Here is an 18,251-nt window from a genome sequence, read left to right as displayed (position 1 = left end):
GAAAGTATTTTCCTTGTATTTTTGTCATGTATTTACCTTTCTACTGACACCTCCAGCTTTGGTTTGCAGATATTATCATCCCCACAATCCAGCAAGATATGGGCCTATGCAAAAATCAAACACATACTGTTGTAATAATTCCTTCATCTGTTCTAACATACATTTTCAATAATACTGTTTCACCACCACATGAAAAAAATTGTACATAGCTGGTTATGAAATGTTTTCATGTCATTAGTCTCAGAAGAGAACAAATGAGTTTTTATATGTGGGGGACACTGTGCCTCATCCTGCCCTACTGCAATTCTAGGACTTAACCATCTTTCCATACTTTGAATAATCCCTTCACATTAAGGGATTAATGCTCTCACAAACAAGTCTAAAAATTTGCAAAAAAGAAATAGAAAAACGATTTATATTACCTTAATAAAACTATAGGGGAAAATATAATGTACATAGAGCAGCATAATATGAGAATGGATGAAAGTCTCTTCAAAATTAACACTTGCAGTACTAGTGTAACTGATTTTCTCCCTAGGATGAAGCAATGTTCTGAGTTCTCTCACACAGGCTGTGTAAGCAGTGTACCTGTCTGCTCATGTTAGCAGGAGTGAACTGGTTGAGGATAGGGTGCAATCCTGTTGCATCTGCAGCCGTTCTGTAATCCAGACGATATTCCATGAAAATAGTAATGGGAGTCAGCTTGTCTCTGAACTCAGATTCATCCTGAGGAAACCAAAGGTTTGAATCACAATTAAAATGTAGTAGGAATGGAGAGGCCAAAACATTAAAACTTCTGAGCTCTTTTCAAAGCAGAAAATCTCTTGTCAGAAAACCTGCACAATTTTAGCAATAGCATGCCTGTTTAGCAAATGGAAAACTCAAGCATACAGAAATATTAAGTCATGGAAATCCAGTAACAAAGATACTAAAGGCTACACAACTCTGCTCTTTCCTGTCAGACCAGCCTCAGTCTGCTTCTAAGATCCCTCAGAAACACTCATCTTTGGACTTACCATTTTTCCTTCCTAAAATTATTACTTGGCACTTGGAAGTTGCTGACTTTCATATTGTTCATTTGAAATCATTCTGTTTATCAAATGTTGATCCTGCCTTTCAGAGAACTTACAAACCATCTCTTAGCTTTACATTAGCCACAGATTTGCTCAGTGTAAACTCTGCTTCCTTTCTGAGAGTAATGAAAACTACTGACTCTAGCAGGGCTCACTTCAGGATCTTATTTCAAATGATGCCTTCTATGGGCAGAAACTTATTGATTACCTATAGTTTTAAACTGGTTTTGCATCCCATTTATGATCATTTTATATAGGTCATATGTCATTACTTTATGAAAATGTCAGGTGGAAATGTGCTAAATCTTTACTAACCCTGAGATCTGAGATGTCTAATTCTGTATATAACCCACTCACAAAAGTCAGGTCAAAGAAAGTATTACCTAGCCTCCATGAATCCTTAATGACTGCTAGCATTTTTATTTGTATTTTTTTTTAGTGGGAGGCAAGTATTGCTTATGTTTGATTTATAAGTGCTTAGAGATAAATCTGAGCTGCATAGAACTTACATAGCTACACACAGTGTTTCTTCTACTGATTAAAACTTTTAAATTGTGTTAGCATCTGCTCACATTTGTGGGGATGAAAACAGAAAGACTGAGAAAAAGCAAACTTAGTAGCTCAACTTTCTCCATCTCCTCTGCTATTTGCTCATATTGGCTTGTCAGTTGCAGGTCCGTATTTTTCTTCACTTTTTAACCTCTAAAGTAGAGAGGACAATCTCTGCTTATTGACTTTCATGTTCCTTGGAAATTATAACTAATTTGGTGCCTGGATGACTTATCCAAGAAGTCCAGAACAAAGATCTGAATTTCCAGTGCATTTAGGGACCAGGACCTTAGCCACAAGAAGATTCATCATTCATGCTGTGACAGCAGCAGTAATTCAGGACAGATGTATGGTTTCAGTAATTACAGGTCCATCCACTGAAAACAGAGTTTTTCTAGCATTTTTTTCCTGATTTTTTTTTCTTTAAACCTAACACAATGAACTTATAATAGACAAAGCACCAAAAATTATTTGCCTAGAACATGAATGGCTACTTACCCTCAAGAAGGCATCAAGTTCCTCACAGTTCATTTTGCCCCCCTTTGTAATTGTCATGTTCTTTGAGTGGCTGGGCTGTTTGCTGTGCAGGAACAGAGCTCTCCTGATAGCTCCTTTCTGCTTCAGTTTGTCCAACAGCAGCTCCACCTGGAAATCTGGCCAAGCCAAAGGGTTTGGGTAAGGGATATTTGTTCCATTAAACACAGTGCAGAATTCCCTCAAAGTGGAGCTGAACACTGATTTCAACTACAATGAAAACCTAGTGCTTGTCCTCTTAAAACTTGCAATTATTTTCATGTAAAATCTGTCACTACATTGGTTCTCAAGCATTGCTGCTGTCCTAAATTGGATTCTGCTTTTTCCTTAAACACTGGAAATATGTAAAAACACAGGTACATTTATAATTTGTAATTGCTGTAGAACTGCAAGAACTAAAGTTAGATTTTTTTTCCACTAGAAAATTTAAAGCAGTGTTGCACATAACATTTGCATTTTTAAATACTATTGCTAATCTAATTACTTGAAATATTCGATATAGTTAATAAAACTTAAAATACATAACAGATATTCATATGAGCCTTCCAAAATCACACCACCTCTGTACATACACAGAAAATAAGGAAAAGATTTTGCAATGAGTAGACAAAACCTGATTGCAGCAGGCTGCTTGCCACAAAAAAATCTCTTGGAGACAACTTACGCACTTGCTTGAAACAATCTTTTCCTGATCCTGATCTGATAATTTGATTTAAAAAGTCAGTGATATCAATCAGGAAGTAATGATTTCAACAGGATGTGACAAGTTCCCTGTGGCTTTGTCTGTATCTCTCAGGCCTAGCAATGCACATACTTGAATATTCTTGTCTGAAACTCCCCTCAATGAGAGTTACTGTAAATCCTGTAAAATACAAAGGACTTTCCAAGACTAGTTAACCACATAGTTTAAAGTCTCAGGTATGGGCAAATGACTTCTACACTACTGCAGCCATAACAGCCTGCTGAAGAATCCCATAGATGTACATGGCACCCAAGTGGCAGCAGTGGCTGCAAAGGGCACCCAGCTGTCTGCCATGAAAATAACAATGACCAGTGCTCATGTCTGCAAACAATACAACAAGACTTCCAATTTTAAAATGAGCAGAACTTACTGAGTGAGTTTGGGAGCTTCCCTTTGCCATCCGCCTTTAAGCAGAACTTTACTTTGAAGCTGTTTGGGAGGAAAAAAAATCACACAATTTTTCTCTCATTTTCTTCTAAAATTCCTCACTATTTATTTTTATTAGTTCAGATGTATCCTCTTTTTGAGACTCTAGCTCATTCCCAAAAGCTATTTTCTACTGAGGGAAGAGAAACTATAATCTATTAATAAGTAGGCAGAATTGCAGGCACTGCAAAGTTCAGGAGTCTTGACTCATCTAGAGACAATCACCTGTGGACTGGAATGTTTATTTCTGTAATCAAATGGGTCTGATTTTTAAACCTATCATACTGACCCTGAAAAGAAAGATAGCAGGAAGGGAAAGCAGGTTGGGATAATAGCCTGGGAACCAGAGGCAAAATCAGTTTACAGAGCAGATCATTGCCCCAGTGTGTATGTTAGTGGGCAAAAACACTTCAAATACCATGTGATGTGCTGATGTCTTGAGAAGACCTTACTCTGCTCAACAGGGACAACTGGCAGTCTCTGCAGGTTTTGAGACTCAGTCTGGCATCTAAAGACAGCGCTGGTCCTCCAACTGCTGTCAGAGAGTTCTTATTTTGTAAAATCTGTGTTTGTCCTTTTTTTTTAATTAGCCTCCTGAGACCTTTTAATTAGACTTCCTGAGACCTTTCAAAATTGGAAGCTTACAAAATTAAACCAAAGAAGTCCCTCCCCTCAAAGGAAAACATAGATATGCTACTTACCAAGAAACTTTTACATCTCCCAGTGAACAGGCTTTGTTTTCTGGGTTTAGAATGGTTGGATTAACTTCCAGGGCAGCATTTACTCTAATAACTGGTCTAGCCCTGCAAAGAAAACATCCTCTTGAGGAGCACTCAACACCATGTTTGACAATGCCCTGCCCCCATCAAATTGTGCAATATACACAAACACACAGTATTTAGTGAAACCACAAGGAAAACAAATAACCATCAACTAGATGAAACTTTTCTGTGCCCTTTCATTTCCATCAGCCACAACATGGACAACTGTGTGAAGAGGAAGTCCTATCTACTTATAGCACAGACCAATGTATTCTCCCAAAATGAGCAAGCTGGGATGAGAATACTGGGATTGCAGTGTAATAGCTTGCAGCTGCTGTGTCAGAATCTAGGAAACTGTCACTCAGAAAGCCTTGGAGACAGCTTATTAATGTGTTCTCCTGACTACATATTATTGAGAAAGATGAATTTTAGTCAGCAGATAGATTTAGTCGGTAAAAACAAGCTCTATAGTGTTTTTTCACCTCCAGAGGTTTGGATGGTGGAGTGACAGATTTTCAGACTTCCCTGATCCTGTTTCTTTGGTAGCTCCAGAGCTGCACTGAGCTTTCACTCAGGTACAAGCACAGAGGAAACCTCACCTGTACAGAACAGCTGTGTCAACACCAAAGGCTCCAACAATCAAGTCTAGAAAGAGAGGAGACACATTACATTAGAACTTGCTTTGTGAGATACGCTGTTTCTCAAAGGTGGGGCTGCTACTGAGTTATTGTAAAGTGCCATTTGGAGCAGAGGACCTGGATATCCATTTTTGTCCACATCTGTGGCTCCTTTCAGGGAGTACCCAAAGCTGGGGGGCATAGTGCGAGCGGCCCACTGCCCTTCCAGGATCTGGGATGGGATGGCATTCAAACCACTTGCTCCTCCATTGTAGATATACACAAGTCCTCTCTTGTCCTCTCCACCATATGGTGCAGCAACTGCAATATCTGAAAATCAAAAGAAGAATCGTCAACGTCTCCAGACTCAAATTAGAACATATTTGTGCTTACATCAATGTATAATTTCTGATATTACAGTTTCAATGTGTGTCAGTAGGGAGGAAGTGCAACCAGCCTTTAAAATGCTCATCAACATTTATTTGTTTATTATTCCTTTTATTTGTTCTGGTTTTTTTTTTATTATTAGATGCTGTTTTTTCTACAAAGTATAGTATATATGTTTAACAAGTACATGTCACAGCCTTTTATGGCGAGAGGAAGGGGAGAAATAGTTCTACAAAAACTTCTCCACTTTGATGACTCTTTTTGGAGTAAAATCATATGGATTTGGGATGCTTTTGAGATTATTAAGACAAGCAGAGTTAGTCACTGTGGGCGCCAAACCACAAAACTAAGTGTGACTCTCTTCCCATTTCCTTTATATGCTCATGTTCCTCCAAAGGGTGGGACATATTGATAATTCTGGAAAATTTAAATCATCCTAAACCAATGGTAAATATTAAAATCCACTCTATCCCATAGCTTGGCAGCATGCTTTATGGAGAATTTCCAGTTAGTGCAGTTATTCTATCTCTTAAATTTTAAAGTACTCATTGTTAATGAATAATAAATGGTAGGAAACAAAATGCTAATTAGACTATCTGTAAGGACAGCTTTAGAAGTGTACATGTGATCTAATTTCAACATTTCCACAGACAGTTCAAGGACCAAACATGAAACACTACTTGGAATAATTACATTTCTCCTTCCTCTTTTCTGAAATTTGGGAAAGTTTGATGAAAAGAGTAAGGACTCAAAAGTTCACAGTTTTATATTTTGAACTCCTATTTACAAAATTCATAAAGATAGTAAAAATTCCTATCTTGCACTGTACTGTGATGGAAGGCATTTTAATTAACACTCCCAAAATGAGGCAGAGCAATAAAACCCAAAGCAAGTAGGCTAAATAACAGCAAAGTAATTAAAAAGAGGCAACTTTTGCTATGGTTCTCTTTCCTACAGTGTATTTCAAATGTAAGTATGGTGGAATCTAAAAATGTTTGGGATAATCTCATCAAGTGACTGGAATTTTGGCTGTCAGCTCTCCAATATCTGCTGTAAATAGTTGCAGTGATATTGCATCTTCACACTGATTCTACATCCAGTTAGCAACTAAAAAGATCCCTTCCAATTTCAACTACACTGTGAATTTATGACTTCATCAAAAATAAATCAGAGCTACCTGGGAATCTTGAAGTAACCATCTATTGTAATTTTTGATCTTACAGAAAATACTTAGCTTGCAAGCAGAATGGAAAAACATGAAGATTTTTTGGAACTCAAATTCCCACTACTCTTTAGGCAACGCTGGAGTATAATGGGCATTAAAAAGTGTTCTCCCTAGGATTCCTGGAAATCTCAATCCCAACACTACGTGGGATGCTTTATTGCCTTTCATCCCTATCAGAAAGTAACAAGAAGCTTGGGCAAGGGGTTTAAGAGTTTCAGCTCCAGTTGTGTCAGACTCAAACTTCTCTTCCAATTACTCACTCAAGACACTCAGCTCTTGGTACATCTGGCTGTAGCTGCTATGCAGTATTTCCACCAAACTCTTCCATTTTGATTAACAAACTTAAAAAAAACAAACCCTACTCTTTTCTCAGGAAAATCTTCTTTATATGAACATTTTTAACCAGCAATCTGAAATCAAACCTTCTTTTCTGTCATCATTGTGTTTCTAGGGAGGAAAATGGTCTTTAAACAATGGAAAGAGGAAATTTGTATTGAAGATTTCCTAACAGGTCACCGTGGAGGGTCAGGTGTTTTATTGAAGTTTTTTATTGTGGTCATGGCTTAGAAAGCAATCAAGTGGTCAGTGTAAGAGCTAGAGCAGTCCATGCTGTCGTGCCAGTGGTATAGTCTCTGCTCGATGCATCCATGGAACTCCTGTTAGCATTCCTGGGAGTAGCATACAAGCATCGAAAGGAGTCTAGACCTCAGCGTCCCACACTCGGTCACGGCTACAGCGCCGAGTGTTTGTGTGCAGAATCCACTTTCTCTGTGCTGCCTGGGCTCCCTTGGTGCCTTGTGAATGCTGACCTAGAACAGAGGCTAGACGGAGCCAAAGAATAAAGTAGGTGTTTATTAGGAGGCCTCAATGGTCACACCTTGGGCAGCACAAGAGCCCAGCCAGGGCTACAGCCCAGGTGAACCCAAAATGATCACAAAATGGACGATTGGACACAGGGGTCTCTCACTTCTGTAAGTTTTGGTTTATTAGCATATTGGAGTTAATTGTCCAATTACAACTCCAGCCCATGAAGTCCCATCCTTCTTGTTTTTCTCTCTTCAGGCCACATGGTTTATGCTCTTGGGCCTGAGATTTGGATCAGTTGTCCTTGGTCCCCAGCTAGAGAAGGAATTGTTTTGTCTCCCTACTCTGTGAAGAGAGCTTACCATCCCTAATATGAAGCCCAGATCCACACACTAAAACACCACAGAATCTGAAAAATATAAAAGCTAAAACGTGAGGCATCACCCTCCACAACCAGGAGATCCTGACCAAGAATCACCATCCTACCGTTGAAGCCGTCCTGATCCAGGTCCCCCAGGGGTGCGATGGAGCTGCCGAACCGCGCAAAGATCTCAAAGCCGTTCAGCTTTTCCGTCTGAAACCCTCCCGAGGCTTGCTGAAGGCAGATGGTTACTTGGCCAACCTCCTGAAGCTTCCCATCTGAACTTCGATCCATAAAAAGAGGGGCTCCAATAAACAGATCTGTGTAACTGGACCAAAAAAGGACAAAGCTCTTCAGTAGCAGCATGAAAATTAATTCTCTTCAGCACTGTTACCTCAGCACTGAAGTCAATGCTCAGATGAAAGTTCACTGTCTTTAAATTCAACTGAAGGCAAATATTTATTGACCAACTAAGCACAAATATACAAAAATTTAATGGACCTTAAGCATGTGAATATACACATATATTTATGTAGATAAATGCAGAAGCAAACCTACAAATGTTAAAACAAATGTGAAGTGTTAGCAAAAGAGTCATGCAGATGTGTTAAACCAGCCATGAAGACAGAAATTTAGATTTTGGGAAAGACCTTTTAATAAAAGCTATTTTTTTCTTTCCAGAAACAAGTTGGGTGGCATTGGTGAGAAGAGGGAGAAGAGGACACTTACTTGTCCCCATTGATATCTGTGGCAGCCACTGAATACCCAAAATAGGCAGCCATCTGGAAAACAAAATTCAAACCAAACCTATGAGTTGTAGAGATACAAACAAACAACTTTACACAAATCTGTACACAACATACATCAGCGAGATGATAATATATGCCACAAATTTTTTTGTTCCTTTCGTTTTTGTTTCTCTTCCATACTGTGTTAGAAAGCAAACCCATCGGTTACTTTTCCCATTTCCTCTTTCATGATCCAGTCTCTTTCCCAGCTCTCAAAACGGGCAGCATTTCCTTTATTTAATAAGATTAGAATTCCCTCAGACTTCATAAAATTTTGCTTTGGCAATCAAGCCAGTAATATACAGACTGTTATCGAGTACCCTAAATACTGTTGCAACATAGGAAAGGCTTCCTGGTCACCCACCACACTCAGCAGAGCCACCCACCTGCTCTCCAGTGAAGTTGTACATGGAGGACATGTTTTTCCCATTGTAAATGGACACCTGCATGTGAAGAAATACACATTACAGCACACCAGCAATAGTCTCCTTTTTTTAATTTATTGTAAAGTTTCATGTTTCAAATTTTTTACCATGCCCAGAGTTCTTGCTGCCCGTGGGACTCCTGATACAAAGTCTGAAACATAAAGCAAGACACAGATAACAGTCAGGTCCCAAGGCACAGCGACTGCTGAACAGAACAGCTCATTCCTAGCACTTGATGCATTTCCCTGTGCACAGATTTGAAAGATCTGCCCGGCCCATTAACATGATGTTCTTACTGAAGCAAGGGCCTTACCTTCAATGCCATCACCATTGAAGTCTCCAACAGCCACTGAATAACCTGCGGAGAAAAGATGAGGCTTTAAAAACCTTATTGAACTTTTCATCTCTCTTTAGACTCTGTCTCTGTGCACAGTCCTCCTCTCTTCATCTTAAAATGCGCAGGTAAAAATATTGCCTTGAAGCAGCTTAGACTATGAAGAGCTCCAGGAGTGGCTGTAACTCATCAGTATTGAGGAATTCAAGATCAGAAGATGAAACTTTTAAGATTATTATCCTGATAATTGTCCTGGTATATCCTTGCTTTTTTTCCTGAACCTGGTTAGACATACGTGAACCAAAATTATGATTTCCCACTCCTCATTGTTTTTCTTCTGAAACACAATTCTTTAACATTGATATTTTGTTTTGGTAGGTTATTTAGAAACAGCTGCTTTTAAATAACAAACAAACAAACAACCACCTATGTGACTAACCTCTCATATAAAAATCATACATTTACCATTCCCACATTCAGCTTGAATCACAGAGCATGGAAAATCATGAAAATGTCTCCATTTATTTTGTCATCAGGTGCTTTTTGAGTCAAGCCTATGGCAAAATAACTACAATAAATAACTACAATTCCATCATACATAAATGAGTGCATTTTCAGGAATGTCACTCCCTTGTTATCTGTTAAATGTGGAATTATTAGTTGTGTGATTTCGATGTCAGCATCAGTAGTGGCAGGGAGTGTTGCAGGTAGAGGTTTCTCCTTTCCCACCACGTACCCAAGTAGCTGTCATCAAAAGCAGCACTGGCAGGTCTGGTTGCTAGCTGGTCATCATACTTGGTGCTGTAGACTTTGGAGTCATACTTTTCCACAATCTCCGTCACTCGATCAGAAATCAGCTGGCCTAAAGAGAGAGAAAACAGCTGCAAACCACAACCAGAATTGGTGGACTCATTCACTGAAGGGACTCATTCACAGAATGCTGCCCTCGGAAGCAGCAGCTCTTCCACAACACTGACCAGAAAGGGGCCAACTGCAGCAGTGCCAGGAAGGACACAAGTGAAAATATGGATCCTACTCCAGCAAAAACGTGTGCACATATTGAATCAAAGGCACACACTGAGTCCTCACTGCAGAGGCTAAACTAAGGCAGAGCTTAAAAGGCAGGGCTGAGCTATCACATGCTCATGGTTGTGCAGAACTGAGCCCTTTGGGTGCTCCTTGCTCAAATACCACAACAGGACAGCCTGTTTTGGCAGACAAGAAGCCAATAAAATGAACAAAAATGAGATGAGCACGGTGTATTGCCACGTTCTCCATTTTCACTTCATCAGCCACTAGGTGGTGACTCCTTTACATTCTTTTCTTCGAGTCTAAATTAAAGCTTGAATCACCAAAAAACCCCATTCAGAATGGCACTTACTTCACATACATATTTATATGTGTATGAAGGGAAGGGAAAACTCCTCTTCCAGCATCTCAGCGTGTGGAATAAAAGTTTAGGACGAAAAGTCTTGTTCTCAGAAGCATACTATTGTCTTCTATTCAGAGCCAAGTGGGCTTTTTTGGTACTAGTAGAAGAGGATGAGGTTGTTTTGGCAGATGAAGTATCACTTTTGCCAAAAAGCAATAAAATGAATACAGGAACCTAAGTTATACAATATTGTAACTGCAGTTTATCTTCAATAATTCAGTTTTGTTTGTAATTTAAAACACAGGGCTGGAACAAGCCTCCTGTGCTGCTGCACCTACATGTAGACTGGCATGATATGGAAAATCTATTAATAAATGTTAGAAGTTCCATTAAAAAGCAGGCAGCAGAGTTTGGCAGCTGTGTCCTGATTACAGCAGCACTCTCCTTTGAACAGAGCTGCAGTTAAAGGATGAATAATCCTGAATCCCACATGAGCAAAATATACAGGTAATGCTAGGTAGAGGCAAAATGTGCCCTGCAGCACAAACCAATTAATACAAATGCAAAACATCTTTGCCATCAGAGGAAAACAATGAAGTTCTCTTTAGAGGGGATATTTCTCATTGAAAATGTACACCTTGTATGTGTGTCAAATTATAAAACATGTACATAGTAAAACAAAATATGCTAAAGGAAACTTATCCTGCTGAAGAAAACAAATCCCACATTCCAGGAAAATGCCTTTATTATCATGGAATTATTTAAAACACAAAGAACATCTCTACTATTATTACTGTAACCATTATCTGTGGTTGCCTTGATTATTCAAGAGATATTCTTAAGAACAAAATAGCATTTCTCTCAGTTTTCTTACTGACAAAGACTCTGACAGCAGCTGGAAGACTGTGGATCAAAAATGACTAAGAGGATAAAGAGAAAAATCATAAAGGTCAACTTCTCTGTCACTTAAATGATATATCTCACCTTGCCAGTAGAAACTTCCAGGTCCTCCAAGCAGCACCCTGTCTCCCTTGGAAGGGAAGAAAAAAAGGAAGACAGAAAGAAAAATTAAAACCACATGAGGCACATCTAAAGCCGGACAGCACGTCCTGTGTTTGTGAGAAGAAATCCCACGCATGTACATCACTGTAGCTCTGCTGACCACCACACATTTTCCTTTTTGAAGGAGTGATTAATTAGAAATGCATCTTGTAAAATGCTGACAAAAACATTCAGTGACTATTTCACCCATTTAGAATTCTAGGCAGAATTCAGTTTTTATTTTAATAGACCCTCCTTCCCCCATAAATGTATGGCAATAGGAATACAATTAGGAGAAAACTCAGAGAGTGTTACATCATAAGTCAGTGCACAAAATAGTGTCAATCTTCTGCCTCTGCCATTTTCTGTAACTTATCATTAGAAAAGCTTAATTCATAATAACTGTGATGTAATTCCCCCACTTCATATTTCTTGGCACAACTGCAATTCACAATACCATTTTATGAAACTTTAACCACATTAGCTATCCAAGGGTTGGGAATTTGCTCTGTAAGTATTGAATCAGGCCATAGGCTTTGCTGCATAATTAAGCCACTTATCCAGGTTTTAATCTTAAAAACTCCTATATTCATCACTCAGAAAAATCTAGGTCAGACATTTGGAGATACACCCTTGCCCACTCTAAGGTTTTGGATTAGAGCCCAAAGTTGGTTTTAACCAGGCCTGGAACCTGCACAGTGACCCTGGGGGTGTGTGCAAAATAACCCAAACGCTCAACAGTCCTCTCCTGCACTTGGCAGGTTCCTCTGGAGGAAAACCAAGAGTGGCTCTGGGCAAAGACTGATGGGATATGACCTCATCCTGAGACGTGAGAACCCAAAAAAAGAGCCACATCACAAAAAGGGCTTGAGTGGTCTAAACACCTCCTGATTCTGCTCAACCATTTCACTGTCCAATATAAAACACTGCAGTATCTTCTTAGCTCTGTGCACAGTTTTACTGTGCTTGGATTTCAAAAGTAATTGTGAATTTGAAAAAAAAAAAAAAAAGAGAACTAGAACAGGCAGGGAGAGCACAGAAGTAGAAGAAACGTGTCAGGTAAAAAACCCTGTACTTCTGCTGGCTGATGAGAAAATCAAACATGATTCACAAGCACATTGTTTACCAATTCCCTGAGTTATTCCTCAAGAAGTAAGAATAGCTATGCACCAATCCCATGTCTCAAAAATCCTGACTAGTACACTGAATTCACTTGAGGACCAGCTGCAGCAGAGGGGTATGGCAGGAAGCTGGGAAAGCAGATTATTTGTTCAGGACATAGTTCCTACAAGAGGTGAAAGTGTGCTGCTATGAAGATGTAGGGAGAAACAGGTTTATAAAAGCTCTTTAAGTGCTTTCAAGTTATTTTTTGGTTTATTTATAAATTTTGTTTGGTTGTGGGCTCGCTTCTTACCAGGAACAATAACATTGGTTTCATAATAGCTGTGATTCTAAGTGCTCTGTATCAGGAGGGTTTGCTAACTTGCAGCTGTCTGCTGACCCACAGAAATGACAAAAAAATCACATACCTTTGTGAAGTCAATGCTAAATCCACCTTGACAAAATCCCTGTCCATCTGCATCAATAGTTGCTACCAAAGAAAAAAAGGATAGACAAGAAAGAGGAGAAAAATAAATAAATTAAGTATTATCAGTACTCCATCAGTTGCAGTACTGCAGATACTTTTCAAGGCATCTCCCTATGTAAACTTGCACTCCTAAACTTGAACCTTGGAATACTTTTCTCCTTAATCAGCATTTTCTCTTTATCAACAACTCCTCACCAAATGCTGTAACAACTTTAGGGCTGGCCTAATAGACATGCAACATTAGCATATGTTCTAGCCTAGCACAGTCAAAGCAAACAGCAATCCCATATTCCTTTGTATTTAATCTCCTTAATGTATTTAGTCTTGGGGAAAATATATTTGCAATTTCTATTCAGGAAATAAGATATTTGGAAAAGAGGGGATAAGTTTTTTCTTTTGGTATGGAAAAGAAAGCTGAATTGGCTTAAAACAAAAAGAGCACACCTGGCTGAAAAAATACCTCCATACTGAGACTCATCCCAGCAAGAATTGTTATGGCTGAATCAATTTTAGGATTATACAGCTTTAGAATAGAAATGCTGGGAGCTCCTCATCTGAAAGTGTGACTGCTTATCTGGCGTGATTTAATTTAATACTTACTTATTTAACTTCTTGTTATGCTGGACCAGGCTGGATTTTATTCCTGCTGTTCACAAATGATTTTCAGCAAATAAAAAGTCAACCCTAACTTCAACATTCAGGTTTTAGGTTATAAACTTCTAAATAATCTATCAGCACAACAAGAGGAAATAAATGCTTTGCATTTGGAAAATAAGACTCCAAATGTTCAACAGTTAATATAATTTAAACAATGCATCACTACATGTGTATGCACACAGGGACATCAGAACCTATTTTTGCAAAACCTTGTCTTCTAAAATGAGCTTGCACCATAATGTACTTGAATAATGATAAAATACTTGAGATTCATAAGAATTCCAGAGTTGGTCTTTGAAAAAGCACTTGCTACATAATTTTGCTTGAGTGATTACTACAGAATTGTTCCCTTCAACAACAGAAGTCCTCAAGCCCAATGATACTTGGACCTAAGATTTTCCTCTGGCCTACAGTAAAGAAAACAAGGTCTGCATCATGAACCTCAACTGGAGAATTCAGATGTCTCGATCTAGTTTTTAAGTTTTGTTCTAATTTCTATACATGGAAGGGAGAAATAGCTGTAAAACATTCCACTCCAAAATGTGACACAAGAGGAATTCCAAAGAGAAAAAGCAACGTAAGAGCTCTATACTTACTTGACCTGCAGGGAGCATATTCCACAAATTTTGACCCAGCAAGCAGGTAACAAGTTCCTACAGGCTCTCTCTCTTGTTTTGTTTCAGTTCTCCAGTGGTACAGTGGAGCACAGGCCTAGGGAAGAACACACAACAGTGAGGAAACAAACTCCTCTTCAAAATACTGGTGAGTATCAAATAATACAATGAATTTCCATTTTTCTACAGAAAAGCAATAAAAAAAAACACCTAGCAGATGTATCTTGTGTTATTAGAGGAGATTTATACTATCAGCAGTGGGGCAGAATTACCATCAGTTTGTATTTTATAAATAGCTAATTTATATCAAGAATTTTAGAAATAACGTTTTCTTAAAGGAACAGCTGTGAAGTGTTCATCAAGAATTTATAGCACATTCTAACTTCATCAAACTAATTTTACTACTTTCCTTAAAAGTTGAAAGAAATGCTCCTACCTTTGTTCACAAGGAGTTAAGAAAAGTATAGCTAGGAAATTCTGAAGAAAAGACAAGTCATGCTGATTAGTGGGATTTTGTTTAAATTCTAAGTTATCTGGATCTCTTCACATTTTGTTCCACTGCAATATCTCAGTACTGATGCATCTGAAGGGCATCAAAGACCTACCAGAATTTTATCATTTTGGGATCTCACAGAGGCTCCAAACCACTGATGAGACTTAAATTCCAGCGGATCATCAGGAGCAAAGTCTCTGTTACCTACAAAGAAAAGAAAAAAGAAGCATAATTTCGCAGGAACCTGTACAGTAAAAATGAAAAAAAAAAAAAACCAAACCCACACTAAGCCATTGGTTTTGATGCATACAGAGAAAATCAGGAACAGCAACATTGGAGAATATCACGCTTTGATGGAAACAGGCTTTAAAAATGATTTATTAGTATTTTTTTATATCAAGGGCCCAAAGCAGCTATTTTTGCACACAGAGCATTGGTACAATGCTGATTAGTTGTAAGAGCTCAAAGTTTATAGCATGTTTGACAGCCACACAGTAAATACCTCATAGCTGAGATATTTGACTCCCAAGCAGATTACAGCACTGCTCAAGGAGCAGAGCCAAAGCCCCGTTAGGACTAATGCTTCTAAAAGAAATATTGCCTGGATTAAATCATGTGAACTTTGGCTAGAATCAGGAATGAGATCCTTCTCCTAATTCCACCAAATGGTAACATCTCTATTCTGAGTGCCACTGCAATGCACAAAGCAGGCAATTTGCAAGCTGAAAAGATATGGGGAAAGAGAGCAAGTTAAAGACTGTGTAATGGGCAGTGGTGGCTGTTCCATGATGCTGGCTGGTAGAAACAAGCAGTATTTCTGCAGGTGTGAATGCTAAAAGTCATAGAATTATTTGGTGTTTCTTGTGTACATTTGTTGGCAAAATGAGGGAAACTTTGCCAGCATAATGAGAAAATCGATGTAAAGGTATGTTGAAAAACATACCTTTGCTATAAGTTCCCTAAATGGCTGGTTCAGAGAGCTGAAAACCTCAGGAATTGATGAGGCAGCAGCCACATCACTTGCAGAGTGCCAGGGGATGCCCAAACCCAGCCCTGCTATGAATCAGAGACTTCAGCCACTTGAACCAGAACTTCCCTGCTTCTTTTACACCTTGTAAAGAATGCTTTGTCTGCAGAGATTGCGTTACTTCCTTTAGGAAAGTCCCATGAAAAAGACAAAAGAGATTTTAATCTGCCGAGTCAGGCAAAACAAGCAAGTATCTGGACTATTTTTGCTCTTAGATTAGAACTACACAGAAACCAATGCCAAGCACATTGCAACACAGAGAACTATTGTGGGTTTTGCTAATGTCATCAAAGGAAAGTAAAATCTCCACCTCCCTCTGTCACCTCCCCTCCATCTCTTACTGGGCTGGTGCTAAAGGCTTGGAGGGTCAGCACACCTGCACAGATTTATGTACGTTGAACATAAATCATTGCTGATGGTCAGCACATCTGCATAGATTTATGTACATTCAACCTTTATACTCTCACCCTTGCACAGGCTAAAATGTAGCTTGGAGACATGTATGTCACCTTTTAATGGTACAGAAAAACAAACCCAGATCAAGATGTTTTCCAAATAGGGAACTACCTTTGGCACACACAAAAATCCCTGTTTTATCACCATTTTCTTCTGTTCCTTGTCTTTAACTACGAAAATCCACCCACAGATAGTTTTGCTCAAAGGCATGACTGGGTGAGTTTCAGATGAAGCTGCAGCAGTTCCCATTTGCTCCTGTCCCCAGGTTCATTCCTGCTGCCCGTGTCTCTCTTGGCACTACTCCCCTGGTCACATCATGAACCACCAAAGAATGAACCCTCCTAAAAAAAGTATTCAGCAGGATGAGGTTCCAACCCAGCTGGCTGCATGGGGAGGGGAGCAGTGCTAACCTGCTGGGGAGAAGACAGCAACACAAGGTTGGGAACTATATCCTTTTTGGCACCAAAGAGGGATTTAAAAGTGGTTAATTCATCTTTTAACCACACCCAGGGTTACATAGCCTGGAAAGACAGATTTGGCTTCTGCCCTCTACTTGTTCAGCTACTCTTAAATACAAAGAAATGTCTCAGCTCTACTTGCCAAACACAGCTTTAAACAATGTTAAACTTGGAGATAGTTGCAGAGTGGCATTTTATCCTTTTCTGTTGGATACTTATACAACTCTATGTATGCATGGCAAAAATGAAAGCTGGTATAGCAGTTCCATAGTGTAAAGCAGAATCCTATTGTCCTATCTACTATAAAGATGTCTAGGATGCAAACCTCCCACAAGTTTAAAACAACAGGCAGGGAGCAGAAGGAAAGGCTGTGTTGCAATAGGGAGTAAGCAGCCATTCTGCATTATCAACCTGATTTTATCTCAGCTGTTAAGGAAATTAGCTTCTTGAAGTCTGGGCTGAACAATAAGAATAAAAAATACAACAAAAAGAAAGCCAAGTACTGGTTACCACCTGCCCATGGTCTATGCTGACTGCACAGGAGAAGAGGGGAGCCAGCAGAACAACCAGCACAGGCTGCCAGAACAGTTCCTCTCTGCCTTTTCCCTGTGCGCTCTTCAGCTGCCAAGAAGGATCAGTGTCCAGGACAGCATCTCCCTTGGTGTTTAGGGGACAAAAAAATTTCCCTACAGTATTAAAAAGCCCTGTTTCAGCTCTAAATTGAGGATAACATTAGAAATCTCTATGCTTTCAGATACAACCAGAAGCTGGCACATAAAAACCCCACATCTCCAAACCGGAAAGCAAACGAACATGACCACAAAGATAATTATGTGCCAAATGTCATTTATGTGCCAGATGTCATGACTTCAGAAGCCAGCATCGTAATTTCTGAAGGCCTGAACAACAAATGAAGAATTCTTACAAAACCCCACCACCCCACAGAAAAATGTGTTCCATTAGGCAATTTGGCAAAATGGGTTTTATTTATTTATAGCGCCTCTATTGTAGAAACATGCTGCAAACATCTCAGTAAAGTTGTCCCACGTCAGTGCTGACACACATAACAAAGCAAGATGTGCTACAAGGCTAAGATGGTTTAGATTGAGTTTCTCTTGTATTAAAAGCTTCTTTAGGTTGTTTAAAGCTAAGTGAGGAGGTTTTAGGGAGAGGGCCTCGAGTTCAGCTTGAGAATGGATGCAACACTGGAAAGAGCATGAGGACAGAAGATCAAGTGGAAAGTATGTACATTGGAAACACTGACAGAAGTCTCAGGTAAAAAATTGATACAGGCCAAATCTGATGTTAACTCTCTATTAGAGAAGAAAAGTAACCTTTTTTTTACCTATACTCACTCAGAATTCTCCCCAGGAAAAACTGTGCAAATAGATTATAAGCCTTTCTCTCAGATCCAAAGAGAAACTAATTTTATGAGGAAATCTGGAAAACACCCATTCAAGAAAAATCCCCTCACTTTAAACAAGAAACCATTTGAGTTTTTCTTCATGACTGGGAAAAA

The 18,251-nt window shown here is 39.1% G+C and overlaps 1 protein-coding gene across 1 annotated transcript in view; it reads right to left on the bottom strand.

Moving 5' to 3' along the window:
• Nucleotides 1-18,251, bottom strand: part of ITGAV (integrin subunit alpha V) — a 45,211-nt gene that overhangs the window by 13,952 nt on the left and 13,008 nt on the right. Inside the window, exons 3-19 of the mRNA XM_053947450.1 lie at nucleotides 14,904-14,995; nucleotides 14,281-14,395; nucleotides 12,969-13,030; nucleotides 11,383-11,428; nucleotides 9,763-9,888; nucleotides 9,006-9,050; nucleotides 8,800-8,843; nucleotides 8,654-8,710; nucleotides 8,209-8,261; nucleotides 7,605-7,807; nucleotides 4,841-5,032; nucleotides 4,685-4,730; nucleotides 4,026-4,127; nucleotides 3,269-3,327; nucleotides 2,121-2,275; nucleotides 589-726; nucleotides 37-104 (exon numbers count right to left, since the gene is read on the bottom strand). Of these exons, the coding sequence (XP_053803425.1) occupies nucleotides 37-104; nucleotides 589-726; nucleotides 2,121-2,275; nucleotides 3,269-3,327; nucleotides 4,026-4,127; nucleotides 4,685-4,730; nucleotides 4,841-5,032; nucleotides 7,605-7,807; nucleotides 8,209-8,261; nucleotides 8,654-8,710; nucleotides 8,800-8,843; nucleotides 9,006-9,050; nucleotides 9,763-9,888; nucleotides 11,383-11,428; nucleotides 12,969-13,030; nucleotides 14,281-14,395; nucleotides 14,904-14,995 (1,603 nt within the window). The remainder of the gene's footprint in view (nucleotides 1-36; nucleotides 105-588; nucleotides 727-2,120; nucleotides 2,276-3,268; nucleotides 3,328-4,025; nucleotides 4,128-4,684; nucleotides 4,731-4,840; nucleotides 5,033-7,604; nucleotides 7,808-8,208; nucleotides 8,262-8,653; nucleotides 8,711-8,799; nucleotides 8,844-9,005; nucleotides 9,051-9,762; nucleotides 9,889-11,382; nucleotides 11,429-12,968; nucleotides 13,031-14,280; nucleotides 14,396-14,903; nucleotides 14,996-18,251) is intronic.

Source organism: Vidua chalybeata, chromosome 7 (genome assembly GCF_026979565.1).
Source record: "Vidua chalybeata isolate OUT-0048 chromosome 7, bVidCha1 merged haplotype, whole genome shotgun sequence".
In the NCBI taxonomy this organism is placed as follows: domain Eukaryota; kingdom Metazoa; phylum Chordata; class Aves; order Passeriformes; family Viduidae; genus Vidua; species Vidua chalybeata.
This window is presented reverse-complemented; position numbering and strand designations above follow the sequence as displayed.